The 14,981-nt window shown below is 63.6% G+C and overlaps 1 protein-coding gene across 5 annotated transcripts; it reads right to left on the minus strand.

Annotated features, from left to right (window-relative positions):
- Positions 1 to 756: 756 nt before the first annotated feature.
- Positions 757 to 13,444, minus strand: MKNK2 (MAPK interacting serine/threonine kinase 2). 5 transcript variants are annotated; one of them, XM_045543816.1, is made up of 13 exons: positions 13,299 to 13,444; positions 9,401 to 9,497; positions 9,191 to 9,292; positions 9,013 to 9,110; positions 6,572 to 6,651; positions 6,244 to 6,317; positions 5,870 to 5,974; positions 5,727 to 5,782; positions 5,503 to 5,598; positions 4,947 to 5,141; positions 4,037 to 4,201; positions 3,277 to 3,320; positions 757 to 3,005 (listed from the first exon to the last, which is right to left on the minus strand). In XM_045543816.1, the coding sequence occupies exons 1-13, from the start codon at positions 13,347 to 13,349 to the stop codon at positions 2,762 to 2,764; spliced, it is 1,407 nt and encodes a 468-aa protein (XP_045399772.1). In that variant the 5' UTR covers positions 13,350 to 13,444; the 3' UTR covers positions 757 to 2,761. The 5 variants fall into 5 exon arrangements, with proteins under 5 accessions (XP_045399772.1, XP_045399765.1, XP_045399781.1 ...); XM_045543809.1 differs by having other exon boundaries at positions 4,923 to 5,141; positions 13,299 to 13,412; XM_045543825.1 differs by lacking the exon at positions 3,277 to 3,320 and having other exon boundaries at positions 4,923 to 5,141; positions 13,299 to 13,412.
- Positions 13,445 to 14,981: the final 1,537 nt, after the last annotated feature.

Below are 14,981 nucleotides of genomic sequence, written 5' to 3' on the forward strand. Positions count from 1 at the left end.
AGACTTTGGGTGTAAATGTGCCGTGTGCAAAGGGGAGAGGGCAGGAGACAACAGAGCAGACCATACCCAGGAAGGGGAGAGACTTCGGCTGGGGTGAGGGTGGAGAGAGCCCAGATGAGGCCTGGCTGAGTGAGGGGGCTGGAGAGAGGATCACTTTGTTCTCCAGATGGGGAAACTGAGGCCCAGGGGTGGCCAGCCCTTGCTCTGCTGCCCCCTTCCGGTCCCACCTTCAGGATCTGAAGTCAGCCCTCGGCTGTCCAGCACGTCTCCCAGGCCACTGGCCCCAGCAGAGTCCTGCATACAGCAAAGGCTTCATTATGGCTAAGGGGATGGACTCCAGAGAGGGCAGGGGCCAGCCAAGCAGGGAAGGTTTGAATCGCTAGGGCTTGTGAGATTGCATTGCTTAAAGGCAGCCGCGACAATGTCTCCCACTCCCTTCCCCAGGGAGATCAGAGCTGGGAATCAGCAGCCAAGTTGTGAGGAAGCCCAAAGCCACAAGGGGTGGCTCCTTGCAGCCAGGCAGGTGCTGTGCACTGCTGAGCCCTACCTGGGAGTCACCCCAGCTCTCCTGCGAGAAGACTCCCGAGGAGGATGAGCCCAGCTGAGGATCCAGATGTCCCAGAGGAGAAAAACCAACGCCATGGTGCCCCCCTCCAAATTCCTGACTCAAGCATCACTGGCAACGTGGCGTTTGTACCGGCAGGTTTGGGCCAGCTTGATACGAAGCAACAGAAAACCAGAACTCAGACACACGTGACCGGTTTTTACAACTTTTATTAAATCCTTACAAAACAGAATACAAAATTCCGGCTTTCGACAGTTGGTGGAAAGGAAAACTTTTGAGCTCGATCAGTTCACCTGGTACAATGGAATTAAAGTGCTTGGATGTTTTTTCCCCACTTTAAAAAATTTTTGAGGTTTTTTTTTGTCGTTGTTGTTTTATCTTTTTTGAACATCTTGACATTGATGTACGGCCGTTCTCCCAGTGCCCGGGCCGCTCCAGTTCTGCTCATTCACAGTTAACGGTTACCAGTCCTCCAGGCCGCCACCGAGCAGGGTGGGGGGAGGGAGGAAGTGACTGTCCCACCTTCAGAAAAACAGAAGCTGCAGCCGCCAAGCTTTCCAGGCACAACAGCCATTGGCGCCTGCAGCATTTGTTCTTTTATACAAAAAGGCAGAAAATCCCCAGTTGCAAAATGTGGAATCGCTGCTGGGTGATAAATGATGTGGGGGCAGGAGACCTCCCCCTGCCCCACGGGGGGTCTTTGGAAAGGCCAGTCCACAGATACAGGCAAGGGACTGCGGAGGGCGTGGCAGCCCCACCGGCCATGAGACTAGAGAGGGAGAGGGGGGCTGGGCAGACGGTGCCAGAGGCCCCCACCCAGAGGCCCCTCCGACATTCAAGTATTCTTCAAGAACAGGGAAGCAAAGTCAACTGATGTTTTCTTTAGAAAACTAACTAAACATGACGAAAATCCCCGACCACGGTTTAGAAGCCGGAGGGGCTGCCCTGGCAGACACCTGAGCGCACCCTGGGCTGGGCTGGCACGAAAGCGACACCCAGCTGCCGCCCCCCCCCCCCACCAGCAGAGCCACAGGTGCACATAGAAAAATGGAAACTCGTATTGCATAGTACTTCACCGCCGAGCAGGGGGTGGGGGACCGAGCAGACTCTTCCTCGCCATTTCTGGGTGCCCAAAGAGAAGCCGAGGTCGTGGCAGCAGCGGCCGTTTTCCTGAAGGTGGGCAGACCAAAAACACTGCCCTCGCGGGTGGGGGAGTCAGCGGGCCCTCCGGGTCTGGCCCCAGCTGCGGGGATGGGGAGGGGGCTGACAGTTTCTGTGCCAGACCCACGTGGGGGTGCAGGGCAGGACATGGCGATGGTCAGACTGAGCCCTGAGAAGGGGCACTCGGGTGCCCCGAGGGGGTGTTGGGGACCCCCAGGTTGGCTGACGGGCGCCTGTCCAGCCCCTCCCACCCGCCGTGATGTGGCAGATGCCTGGCTCCTGCTGCTTCAGTCCCTGGTGGGGTGGGGAAGAGGCAGTGGGTGTGTCCCCGACATCAGCTGCAGTTTGAGGTCAAGGTCAGAGGTCGAGTCCCACCATCAGGGGCCTGGACAGCTAGACTTGGAAGAAGCCCCGATTGTCAACTCTCATGGGGACAGGGCGCTTGGGTGAGGGTCTGGGAGAGCTTGGAGGGTGGGCGGCCCTCTGCCCTGCCTGCCTGCACCCAGGCCCACCCTCTGGGACAGGGCACGCCCTGCCCCCAAGCCACCAGGGTGTCTGGGGTGAGGGATTCAGAACCTGCTGTTCCTGCGAAACGACAGAGAGCCATCCCTGAAAATTCTGAGGGCTGGGGAGGCAGACACAGGGAGGGGATGTCCCTGGGAGATGGCAAACGGGCTGGAAGCAGGCTCCCGAGTCACCGCGCAGGCGATGGGGGCAAGGAGGTGGCGGCGGGGTGCAGTGACCTTGACAGTCAAGGCGAGCTTGGGGACAGGAAAAACCCAGCCACAGGCACCCTCCACTCTCCACCCCATCAAAAGGAAAAAAACAAAAGAAATGGGGAGGGGGAAACAGGAAAAAAAAAAGGAAAAAAACCCCAAAGCAAAAACCTTCTATAAAAAAACAGCCCCTCCACTGAGCTTAACGCCGGGGAATGCAGCCAGAGGAGGGAGCGCCCTGCGGGTCGCGGGCTCGCGATAGCTTAAAAAAAGTTTAGATCTGGAGGGCACCTATGTACAGAGGGAAGGCAGGAGGGCGTCAGGCGCGGTCTCCCACGAGGACCACGGGGGCCGTGGACAGGCTGGCTCTCTGCCGCCGCTGGGCCAGCTTAGACTCAGAGGGCGGGGACAGCTGCAGGCAGCGTGAGGTAGCTCGGACAAGGACGGGCTGGCCCTGCCCCACGGCCTCCTCCTCCGCCAAGTCCTCTTCGCGCTGGGCCAGCTGCCGGTTCATGGCGATGGCCTCGGCCGCAAAGGACGTGAGGTCTTTGGCACAGCTGTTCCTGGGGAGGGGGGGCAGAGCAGGGGATAGTCACTGAGGTTGCACCCCTTCCCGCTTCGCTGGGGGACCCTTGGGGTCTGCGCAGTGCCCTCTCTGGACGCCAAAACCCCAAGGGCGGCTCTAGCAAGTCACCCGGTATGAGGACATCCAAGGCTTGAGTTGGGTGTCTTTTCCCCACCTGAAGAGGTTTTTTGCATCTTTTTGAAACATCTGAACATTTAACCCATTCCCCCCACTGGCTTGGGTGGCCCGAGACCCCCCGCGGGCCTCACCTCTGCAGGACCATGGGCGTGGGCAGGGTGTTCTCTGGGGCGCACTGCAACAAGACAGGAGGGGGTGGCTAGAGCAGGCCCAGCCCGCCCTGAGGATGCCCTGCCGGCTCTGGTGGCACCAGGGGAGACCCCAAGCACACCCCCATCGCCAGGACCCACCTGGAGACAGGGGCAAGACTGGTGCCCATGAGCCGAGGCTGTATGTGCACCTGCCCGGGGACCCTGAGCCAGTCGGGGGGGCAGGACAGTGTGCGGCCCCAGGCTCCAAAGCCACACCCCTCCTGGAGGTTTTCAGCCCAAGCCCACCCCCAGCACACAAGTCTCCAGAGGCTCCAGAAGGGTTTGGAGCCCTCCCTTGCTGTGGAAAATAGAGTGACCCAGGCTTCTATTTTTAGTAAAGTCTGCTGCCCTGGTGGCCTCACTCCCCTGGGGTGGCAGCTTGGCTCAGATGACCCCTGGCCAGGAGCAATGCAGGGGGTGGGGGCAGGGCAGAGCCCTGGCCTGACACTGGCAGTCTCAGGCATGAGGTCTCTGCACCCCTACTCAGGGGCCCAGGGCTAGGCGGGCCAGGAGGATCCTCTGAGCCACTGCTCCTGCCAGTCCCCACGTGGCCACAGCCACTCGATGGGAGTGCCAGGGGGGATTTCAGTAGCGCCCCCGGATCCCACCTCATCTCCAGGTCTCCACATTGCACCCTTGGGGTGTTTCATATGCATGTTCAGAGCCCTGTGTCCTCCCCAGCCCCGGCATCCGCGCTCACCCCCTGCACCCAGGGGTGCTGCAGGACTTGGGCGGCGCTCAGCCGCTGCTTGGCGTCCCGGACAAGCAGCTTGGAGATGAGGTCTTTGGCAGCGAGGGAGATGTGGGCCCAGTCCTTGTCAGGGAACTCATACTTGCCCTCCTGAATGCTCTCGAACAGCATGCTCTGCGGGACACAGCGGGGCAGGGGGGTCAGCTACAGCTGGCAAGGTTGGCCAAGCCCCTGCCACCCAGACAGCAAACTGGACTGGCGGTACCCCAAGATGGGCAGACGGCTACAGGGCCCAGGGTCCTGAGATCCGTCGTGGGCAGTACTGGGGGCTCATGAAGGGGAGAGGACATAGGTCCAGAGGTGGCTAGGAGGCTGGGCTGGCAGCATGGTTAAGTGGCGCTTGATTTACAAAGGCGGTGCCAGGGAGCACTGGGCAGGAATTGCTGAACCATGAGCCCTGGGCAGGAGGCCCAGACCCAATCACCCCAGCTACAGACCTCACCTGCATCTTTGCTCCTGGACCCGTGTCCCTGTCTGACTCCCTTGGGCGGGGAAACCCAAAAGCCTTCAAAACCCTTGAGAATGGGTGGCCACTGCCCCGTAGATGTTGTCAGTGCTTGGTGTTGGGGGGGCAGGTCCCCAAGGGACGAGGAGGGGTGCACTAGGCAGGTCCCCAGAAGCAGGAAGGAGGGGTGCACAGGGCAGGTCCCCAGGGGTACATGGGGTGGGGGGGGCAAGTCCTGGGCGTGGGCAGAGGAGCTGAGGAGGCAGGTCCCCAAGAGGAGGAAAAGGAGGAGCGCCCGGGGCCGGTCCTGGGCATGGGGACGCAAGGTAACAGGGGCGCACGGGGTGGAAGGGCCCCCGAGGGCACACGGGGGGGTCCCCGGGGGCGCACCGGGTGGGGGGTCCCGGGGTGCACCTGGCAGGCTGGGCAGGCCTCGCCGCGGTCCCAGCCGCAGTCGCTGCCGCAGTGGCCCACGAAGGGCGGATAGCCGCTAAGCAGGATGTACAGGATGACGCCCAGGCTCCACAGGTCGCAGCGCTTGTCGTAGATGCTGGCCTCCTCGCTGAAGGCTTCCACCACCTCAGGGGCCATGTACTCGGCGGAGCCGCACTGCCGGAGCGGCTCATCACGTGAGCGCCGGGGCGCGCAACTGTGGCCACTGGAGCCCGCCCGCTCGGCCCCGCCACACCGAGCTCGGCCCAGCCAATCAGCGGCTGCTGGGAGCCCGCCCCGCCCAATCAGCAGGTTCTGGGAGCCTCCTGCTGCGCCTGGCCAATCAGCGGTAGGTGTTGGACCCTCCCACTCACCCAGCCAATCAGCGGCTGTTGCTAGGCGGAAGCGGAGCTCCGCGGCCTGAACCACCAGGCCAGCCCAAGCGGACGAGGTCAGGCAACCGCAGAGGCGGCCATCTGTCCCTGCCCTGCACCCCCTGCCCCGCACCCCTCCGGGCACCCCGGCTGCGCAGGCTCACCGGAGTGAGCAGCTCCGGGGTAGAGATGGGGGAGCAGTCTCCATTGAGCTTGATGCCACTGCCCAGGTCAAAGTCGCAGATCTTCACAGGGGACACCTGGGAGGGGTGGGGGCATGAGCGCTGGGGTGCCCCACCTGGCCAGGGTGCCTCACCTGGCCGGGGTTCTGCACCTGGCCGGGATGCCTCACCTGGCTGGGGTTCTGCACCTGGCCGGGGTGCCTCACCTGGTTGGGGTGCTCGCAGAGGATGTTTTCTGGCTTCAGATCCCTGTGGGCAATGCCTGGAAGGAAGCCATACAAGGCCATTGGGGTGGGGGCATCTCCTAGGAGTCCTGAGCAGGTGGACCCGGCCTGTGGTGAGCACTCACCTTTGTTGTGTAGGAAGTCCAGGGCGCTGGCCACGTCCTGCACCACCACGCTGGCCTCCAGCTCGTTAAAGTGCCGCCGCTTGTGGATGTGACTCAGGATGGAACCTGCGGTGGGGCCCAGGCAGAGGGAGAATAGGCGGGGTCACTTCCCAAGGTCCTGGGCCCAAGCACTGCACTCACACCAGCTCCCTTGGGTCTGGAGTCCTGGACCCTGAGCCACATGTGCACAGGATTGTCAGACCCCACAAGACCCCCTCCCATGTGCAGGACCCTCTGAAAGGTCATTCCTGCTGGCTCTAAGCCCCCATCCCATAAGGGGGGCTAAAAATATCTCCCAGCTCCTTCCCTCTCCACAACCAGGAGCTGCCACGTACCACCCCGCATCTTCTCAAACACCAGGTAGAAGCGGTCCTCCTCCTCGAAGAACTCAATCAGCTCTAGAACGTTCCTGGGGGAGGGGTTAGGAGAGGAGCTGAGGCCCCTGGGCACCCAATACCCAGCCTAGGAGAAGCCCTTGCTCTCTGTGCCCACCTGCCCACCTGGGGCGTTAGCCACACTACCACTGGGCCCACCCACATACCCAGCCTGGTAAACAGTGGGTGCTCAATAAATGCTTGCTAGGGGTGATGTGGCACTTAGGCTCATTCATCTACTGAAAGATGGCTCCGGGCCTGGTGCTGTGGCAAGAGCAGGTCACTTTACCTGTGTCCCTGGCACTGATACAGCATCTCCACCTCCCGGAAAACCCTGCTCCGAATGTGGCCTGGTTGCTTCTCAATGATCTGCAACAGAGAAGGGACATATGCCTGGGTCAGCCAGACCTGCCATAGCTGGAAAGGGACAGGCAAAGCTCCATGAGACACTTCTGTGCCACGTCTGAAATTCCATTAGACCTCTGGAAAGCAGGGCTCTCCTGAATTTGCCAGAAGTCAAAACCTAGGAGTCAGCAGGGGGCATAGCGAAGTGGACCAGGAAAGAAAAGCTGATAGAAGACAAGCCAGCTGGGGCAGCCCTGCACCCCTACCCTGATGGGCCTCAGGGGCGTATTGGGGGCTGGGGGCCTCTGGAAATACCCTCACACAGCGTGTCAGGGTCCCTTGGACTGGTGGTCACCCCTCTCTGACTAGGAGACCAGCCAGCTATACTTCTTGGCTCCCATAGGACCCATGGAATAAGGGAACCTTCAAGGTACCTGGCTGCTAGCCAGGCTGGTCCCCAAGTGCCACGTGGCCACAGCACCAAATTCTGCATCCCTGGCTCCACCCCAACCTGGGCAGGTGCCTCCCCCAGGCCCATCAGCCTGCGTCTGTTTCAGGCCAGCCCTGAGTGTCCACCCCAGACAGGGGGCCCAGAGCCTAGGAAGCCGGCCTGAGCCCCACCCCACTGCCCTCTGGCACCTAGTACCTTCTAAGGACCAGAGGGTTCTGCCCCCATCAGATGCCCCCCCAGCCACTTTTGCTGGCAGAGATGGGGTCAGAAGGTGGGGCCAGCTCTCCCCAGCACCAGCCGGGCACCTCTTCCCAGGCTGGACACCCTGGCCCCCCTCTCACTGGGCAGGTGGGTGGAGGGTGACCACGTGTGCCCAGGGGAGGTCTGGTGGGGGACAGGGGATGTGTTTTTCCATACTTGAGCCCCCTGGCTACCACCTACACACTGTTGTTCATGTCTAGTGACAGACACACCTGCCTTAGCGAGAGGCAACAGAACCACCTGATTCCAACGTCTCTTGAGACACCTCCACTACCCAGGCTGACCTCACCCTGTCCCTTGGGAAGCTGGCTAGGATGGCCAAGTCCCTCCTGGCAGGGGAGCGGCCTTCTCTGAAGTCCCAGCTGGGGGTATGCACGCCGCCGCAGCCTCCTCCAGCTACTGGCCCCCGAGCTCCCCACCTGCAGGCCCAGGCCACATTCCTCAAATCCACAGGCACAGCAATCTGGCTGCTCTGCCCTGGGGCCCACCTGCTTTTTGTCTCCTCCACCCAGGACACCTCTGCCCTAGGCTGGGCCACCTCCTCCCAGACTTCAGTCGTCTTCAACACACCCCCGCCAGGAAGGCCCCCCAGATCTAAGCACTGACCACACCGGGTCATGGTGTCAAGGTGACCAAGGAGGCAGCCCCAAGACGGCAGTCAGGAGCCCCAGTGAGGCCACATAGTGCAACTCAGGCTACCTTACTCCTCTGAGCCTCAGTTTCCCTATCTGTCAAATGAGGACAGAAAGCCAGGCTGCCTGGCAGGGCCATTGGGAGGACCATGCTCAGAAGGACGCCTGCTGTGCAAAAGTGCTCCGTGAGTGTCCAAGTCTCTGGCACCTTCTCCCTGTCCCAGGGAGCCGGGACCACAACTGCATCTGTCACCACCTGTGGCAGCCGTGGCCCCAGTGCCTGGCCAACAGCCTCCCTTGACTTGCAAAAGCAAGGCTCCCTCCTCCCTCCACAGTGGGCTGGGCATTCCCGTTCCTCTCTCCTCTAACACAGTCACTGGTGTGGCCTGGCCTCCCACCAGCCCTGCCTGCCAGGGAGCACCTGGCCTCCTCCCTGGGCAGCTGGCCCTCCGGTGACCCCAGCCAGCCCGGGAGCCGGATATGGGATCACGAGGGAAGCCTGGAAGGTTTCTTGGAACACAAGACCCAACTGCATGCCCTGCAAGGTCACAAAGCCACTGCCAGGGCCTCAGCAGACTCCTGCTCCCAGACCGCTGGCTGCGTGGGGCTGGGGGCCACACAGGAAGCTCCCAGGCGCCTGCACTGAGCTTCCCCAAATGCAGAGCCCCCTATGACACCCCCTGAGAGGGCTCAGAGGCGCAGGACCTGCCTGAGGGACCCAGCAGGCAACCTCGGACCAAATCACCCAGCTCTGGGCAGCTACTCTGGCACCAGGTCTTCGGCCACCTGGACACAGGGTGGGCAGGGGGCCACTCTCACTGCCACTCCTGTCTGGACTCAGGGGCTTAGCAGAGGCTGACCTGATTTCCCAAAAGTGGCCTGAGTCATCAAGCCTGGGGACCATTTTTAGATACTGGTTTTCCCTGGCTGTCAGTCTGGGAGCTCGAATGCCACCCCCCTCCTCCTGTCACCCCCAGTCGGTGCCAGATCCCAGGGGCTGCTGGGAAAGGCCAGGAAGCAGCTCCAACAGCCAGAGCTCACCTTGACGGCGTACTCCTGGTTGGTGATGAGGTTGACACAGGTCTGCACGCGGGCATGGGCGCCTTCCCCAAGCACGTCCTCTTGCAGCTGGTAGACGTCTACGGAGCGGCGGGGTTGGGGTGAGGGAATCCGCAGCTGGCGCTGCCTCCCCACCGCCCCACACCCGCCACCCTCTCACCTTCGAACCTGCCCGAGAAGCTGTCGGTGGCTCGGCTGCGCTTTTTCTTCTTGCTCCTCTTCTTGGCATCTGGGATGTCAATGGGCTGGCTGGCGGGCATGTCTGCGTGGAGGGACACCTGCCGGGGCTCAGAAGGGAGCCCTGCACTGCCAGCACCCCCTGCCACAGGGGAGTCGGCTGCCACGTGCCCCCACCCCTCGGGCCTCTCACCAGGGCGGGCTGCGTGCTGCAGGCTGAAGTCAGGGTCCTCAGGGTCCCCGTGGTGGGCCTGGTCTAGGGAGAAGGCCAGCTCAAAAGGGTTCTGTCCCTGCAGGACAAGACAGGAGAACGCTCAGGTCCCGTCCTGCTCAGCATGGCCCCAGCACGGAGAACGGTCCTGCCTGAACGTCCACAGGCCAAGGCTGAGAACCCCCCAGTTAGTTATCCGGAAACAAATTCAGTCTAACCCTGCTCACACTGGACACGAGAATAAACTCTCAACGGGGCAGACGGACAGACCAGGTGACCTCCAGCTCCTGGGACTCCTTTCCTTTCTCCCTCCCCCCTCAGGTGTGGATTTAAACCTGTGCAGCCTCCTAGGACCTCAATAGGGCAGAGGATCACAGGACACAGAGTCTCTTGGGTATCAGTGGAATCCCCTAATCCAGTGGTTCTCAACTAGGGGAGATTCCAACTCCCCAGGGTATCTGGGGCAATGCTGGGTACATTTATGGTTGTCATAATTGGGGCTACTCCTGGCAGAGTGGGTGGGGGCAGGGACGCTGCTTAGCACCTGCAGTGCCCAGGACGGCCCCTCCCCAGGGAATAACCTGGCCCCAAATACCAACAGTGTCGAAATGGGGAAACCTCATTCTCCCCCTGGAGCAACCTGACCCTCTGCCTCCAGCCCAGGTCCCTGGGCACCCCAGGGAGAGGGTGCAATGTGGGGCAGGGACATATGCAGGCAGACAGCTGCCTGGGGGCCCTGCCTCTGATGCCAGGGCTGAGTCACTGCAGGGCCCAAGCCACATCTCATGCCTCAGTTTGCTCGTGTGCAGAATGGGGGCCTCCTGACTGACCTCTAGGGATCAAAGGCAGTGGGGCGGTACAGGGAGGTGACTCACCGGGCAGGGCTCCCAGCCTGGCAGCCGGGCCTGCTTTCCCACGGCCTGCTGGGCTGTCTCAGGCCAGCTTGGCCCTGCCTGGGCCTCAGTTTCCCCCCTCCTTCCCTACCTTGCCTGGGGAGGGGGTGGGGTCTGAATCCAGTCCCTGTCGCCCCGCCTGCCACTTGCCCTGAACAGTCTCAGGCCCACCTGTGCTGTGCCCTGAAGCTGCATGAACACCTCCCCACCCCCAGCTCTGTGTATCCAAACCCTCTGTATCCTCTGAGGAGCACAGCCCCCTGATGAAGTGACCAACTTGGAGCTCGTGGCACCACACCTGCTGGAGGCCAGGGTCCAGCTGGGTCCCTGCCTGGCCCCCGGAGGCTCATGGGAGAGGGCCCTACCCAGGCCACAGCCTGCGTGGTCCCATTTCAGCGCCACACACCCCTGGAGAGAGCCCCCTCGCACGCCCTGTACCCAGCTAAGCCCACCCCTCTCAGGGAGGGGCTGTGGCAGGCAGGATCTGCATTCCGGCCTTTCGCAATCCACAGCCTGGAGCTTGGGCGAGAGACGACAGGAGGGTATGACACCCTCACCTGCAGTGGGAGGATGCTGGAGGTCCGACAGACCTTTTCCTAGCCCCAGACACGTGATGGCTGGAAGAACACTTTCTGCAGAGCAGGTGTGATCCAGTCGGGGATGGAGGTTCCCTGGCCGGAGGGGGTGGGGTCTGGTTCCTGTGCGGCTGAGCTCTATGCTCTAAGGTAGTGTCCCCAGCCAGGGGGGCCTTGGCAGGCAGGGGGACTGCAGATGCAGTGGCAGGTCCTAGTCCCAGCGAGGATGCTGGGTGGCCTGGGCTGAGTAGCTGCCCCTCTCTGAGCTCTTAGACAAGTGGGGTGGGGCTCTGACAGGAGGGTCATCTGGCAGAGAAGCCACACCAGGAGAGCCCAGCGTAGAGGGGCCAGGCCAGACACCTCAGTTGAAACGAAGGGGCAGGTGGTGGCCAGATAGTGGGAGGGTGTGAGAACCAGGCTGCAGTCCCTGCCTCCCGTCCACCCTGCCCTGAGCAGATAGTTCCTAGGAGGCCTGGCAGGGGAGAAAAACAGGGGGTACTCCAGCGGCCCCACAGGGCACCAGGCACACCCAGCTCCGATAAGGTCCCCCATTCAGAAGACCTGGTGGCCACCCTGGGGCCACCACAAAAGCGGGGTGACTAGAGTCAAAAGCCAGGCACAGCTCTCACTTCCTCTCTAACCTTGACCTAGTGACCACCTTAGGCCTGTCAGGGGCACAGGAGGCAGGTGCCTGCAACCCGTGGACCCTCAAGAAGGTGAAAGGACTCGGGGCTGCAGGGGCCAGTTTGAGCCTGGCTTGATCTGGTCACCGTCCCCACAAGCCCATCACGGCCTCCAAATTAGAAAAGCAGAGACAGATAGGCAGGCCAGAGCGACCATGAGGAAGGGACAGATCTGCTGTCACCAGGCGCTGGGTACTGTCACTCCTGTGTCCTCGAGCAGAAGGGCCCCAGGCAGACGCCCACTGTCTGGGAATCTCCACCTTCCCAGCGTGCCTGCACACGTCCTCCCCACTGTGTTGTGGCTGACAGGCGCAGGGAGAGTATCTCAGGAGAGGTGGCGCCATCCAAAGGGAGTTGGTGGTGGTCCTGGGAGGGGATTCCTAGTGTGGTCATCAGACCCTGGCCACCTGGAAGGGCCCCTTCTAACCACCCCTGACCCGGGTCCCAACTCTGAGTGAGGCTGTCCGGCGGCCATGCAGACAGGCCAGCCCAGTCCCGATCAGTGTGGGCGGTCCGCCCAGCCCGCCCTGGGTCTGGCTGCAGGACGCGAGTCAGCAGTCCTTGGCAGAAGGCAGCTGGAACCATCCGGAAAATTCGAGTTTGCTTTGGCTGCCTTGCTTGGCCCCATGTGCTGACCTGGTCTCGGCTCACACCCAGCCCCAGGAGGGGAAAGCCCACAGTCGGAGATGTCTCAGGTCCAGCCCAGTCCCGCCCAGCCCCAGACACTCTGAAGGCAGCGCTGCCCTGGGGGAAACTGCAGGTGACAGGCATGCCACAGGGCTAGGGGGGTAAAGGAACTGGCCTGGGACACTGGCTGGACAGGCCTGGGAATTGTTCCGGAGCAGCCTCCATTTGCTCCTCCCACCCTGGTGCGCAGCGTGTGTACACACCACACACCACCACCCCCCGCCCCCCCCCCACAGTCCTGCCTTCCACCGGGCAACAGGTCCCCTCCCTGCCCAAGGAAGCCGGGGAGGCCATTACATAACCCGGCCTGCGGGGTGGGGCAGCTGGCTGACATCACTGCGTCCCCTGGGGGGCCCCTGCCCAGCACCTGCCCTTCCCACCCCTCCAGATTTGCTCAGCTGAGACCAGGGTTCAGCAGCCGCTGCCGCCAAGCTGCTGCAAACTTCCCGCTCTGACAGGAAGCAGCACTCGGCCTGGGTGTCTGGGAGGTGCGGGGCGGAGGGAACGCGCAACCCACTCTCCCCTTTCACAGGCCACCTGGGCGAGGGTGTGAGGAGCACCTGACCAGGCCCAGGAGCCTGGAGCAAGGTCCCCACAAGCCACACCAGGGTAGGGACAGGGCTGTGGCCTGCTGAACCCTCCCCACTCAGTGCACAACAATTGGGGCTTGCAGGGTACACCCAGGCCCGCCTGGGGTACTGGACGAGGGACCCCACAGGCCACACGCAGGGCTTGGGACAGGACTGCGGCTTGTAGACCCCTGCCCCAAAGAACACAGCGGACGGGAGCTTGCAGGGGACACACAGCCAGGCACCCCCACGGGCACGGACGGCCCAGCCCCCCTGGGGTTCCCACGGGCCACAGCTGGGGAGGGGCTTGCGGCCTGCGGACGCCCCGTTGGCGCACCACCGGCTGGGACAGCCCAGGCGCAGGGCGGGGGCCTGCACGAGCCTGGGCCGACCCCCGAGGCAGGCTCCGCGCCCCCCACAACCGGCCGCTCGGGGGGCCAGCCCAGAGCGCCCCGAACCGACCCGGCCCTCACCTTGAACGAACGGTGGAAGCCCTGAAGTTCGGCTGTTTTCTTCTGTACCATCTTCCGTCCGGGCCCCGCCAGCGGGGGAGGGGACGACGGGCCGGGGGGCGGCCCGGGGGCGGGCGGCCAGGCGGGGGGCGGCCGGGGACGGGCCCCTGCGGGCGGGAGCAGACAAAGGGAGCGCGGTGAGCGGCGGCGGCGGCCGGAGCGCAGCCTGGGCGGGGGCGGCGAAGGTGCCGCGGGTCCGGTTCCCCGCGCCCGGGCCGGGGTCCCCGGCGCCGCCCGGGGCTCGCACTCACCGGGGTCGGGCTCGGGTCGGGGCCGCAGTGCCGCCGCCGCCCGACGTCGCGCAGCCCGGACCCCGCTCCGCGGACTGCGCGGGGAACAGCGCCACCGCCGCCGCCGCCGCCGCCGCCGCCACCGCGGACTCCTCTGCCTGGGCCGCCACCGCCGAGAGGAGCCGGACGCGCGGCCGCCGCCTTCGCCTTTATAGGCCCGACCCGCCCAGGCCCCGCCCCCGACGCAGGCCCGCTTTAGACACGCCCCCGCACGCCAGGGGCGGAGCGTCGTGAAGCCGGGAAGGCGATCCGGGCGTCGAGTGCGGCTGCGCGCTCGGGGGGGGGGGGGGGGGCGTGTCCGCGCCGCCGCTCTTGCGCCTGCGCTGTGCGGCGCTCGGGCTCCTGGCTCTGCAGCTGCTCAGCGTTCGGCCTCTGTCCGGCCGCCTGGAGCTTGGGGGTTCCTGGGGCCCTGTGGGGCCTGGTACCGAGCCGAGGCCTGCCGTATGCCCCATGCAGGGCACCTCCCTCAGCCTGCCAGTCCAGGCCCAGCATACACTGACTCCTTTGCGTGATGCCCCTGCTCTAGAACCTGCCGTGGCTCCCGCTTGCAGCTCCCCGATACTGGCCCCGTCCTGGCCCCTCGAATACCACCAACAGGCTTCGAGGCCCAGCCGCTCCCTCCTCCTCGTGTTGGGGGACCGGCCGCCACCACCTGCTTCCTTTCCCAGCAGGGCCACCCCTGCTCAGGAAGCAGGGAGCACCCCCCAAGAGTTTACCCCGCGCTTGGCAGGCCCCAGAGTGGCGGGTGGGGACTGAGATCTGTGAAGGACCCTTCCTCAGTCCTGGGACAGTATTTCAGGGAGAACTCTGGGGCTCCAGACTGCGCAAGAGCCCAGGGGGTGGATGGAGGCCAGGGCAGGAGGTGAAACTCAATCCCACCCTGGCTGGGCCCCCAAACCAGGCTTGGACAGGATCAGAGAGTCGGCCCCTCCTGAGCCTCCTGAGCTGGGCCAGTTCCCCATCTCGCCGCACCTGTTCAGCGTCCTCACCAGGCCTCATGCCTTGGGCTTCTCCTGGTGGATGGAATGTCGTTTCTCTTCTCCTGGCCCCAGCTTGGCCTTCCAGAAGCTTCCAACAGCCCATCTCCACTGTCCCCCAAGCAGGCCCTGAGCTCGGAGAGGCTGGAGCCCCAGTGCCCTGAAGCCAGACGGGGCCCTTTCCCAGTGGGGCAGCCTCTGTCTACCTGCTGCCCCCCAGGTCTCAGGCCATAGGAGGGGCATCAGTCACTTCCAGGGTGCTCACTGAGGGGAACCTGCGGGGAACTCCTTGGTGTTGCCCTGCGTCTTGGCCATAGAGGGATAGACAACCTTGAGCCCTCAGCCTCCCCCTTCTTGTGTGTGTGTGTGTGTGTGTG

The sequence above is a fragment of the Lemur catta genome, chromosome 1 (assembly GCF_020740605.2).
Source record: "Lemur catta isolate mLemCat1 chromosome 1, mLemCat1.pri, whole genome shotgun sequence".
In the NCBI taxonomy this organism is placed as follows: Eukaryota; Metazoa; Chordata; class Mammalia; order Primates; family Lemuridae; genus Lemur; species Lemur catta.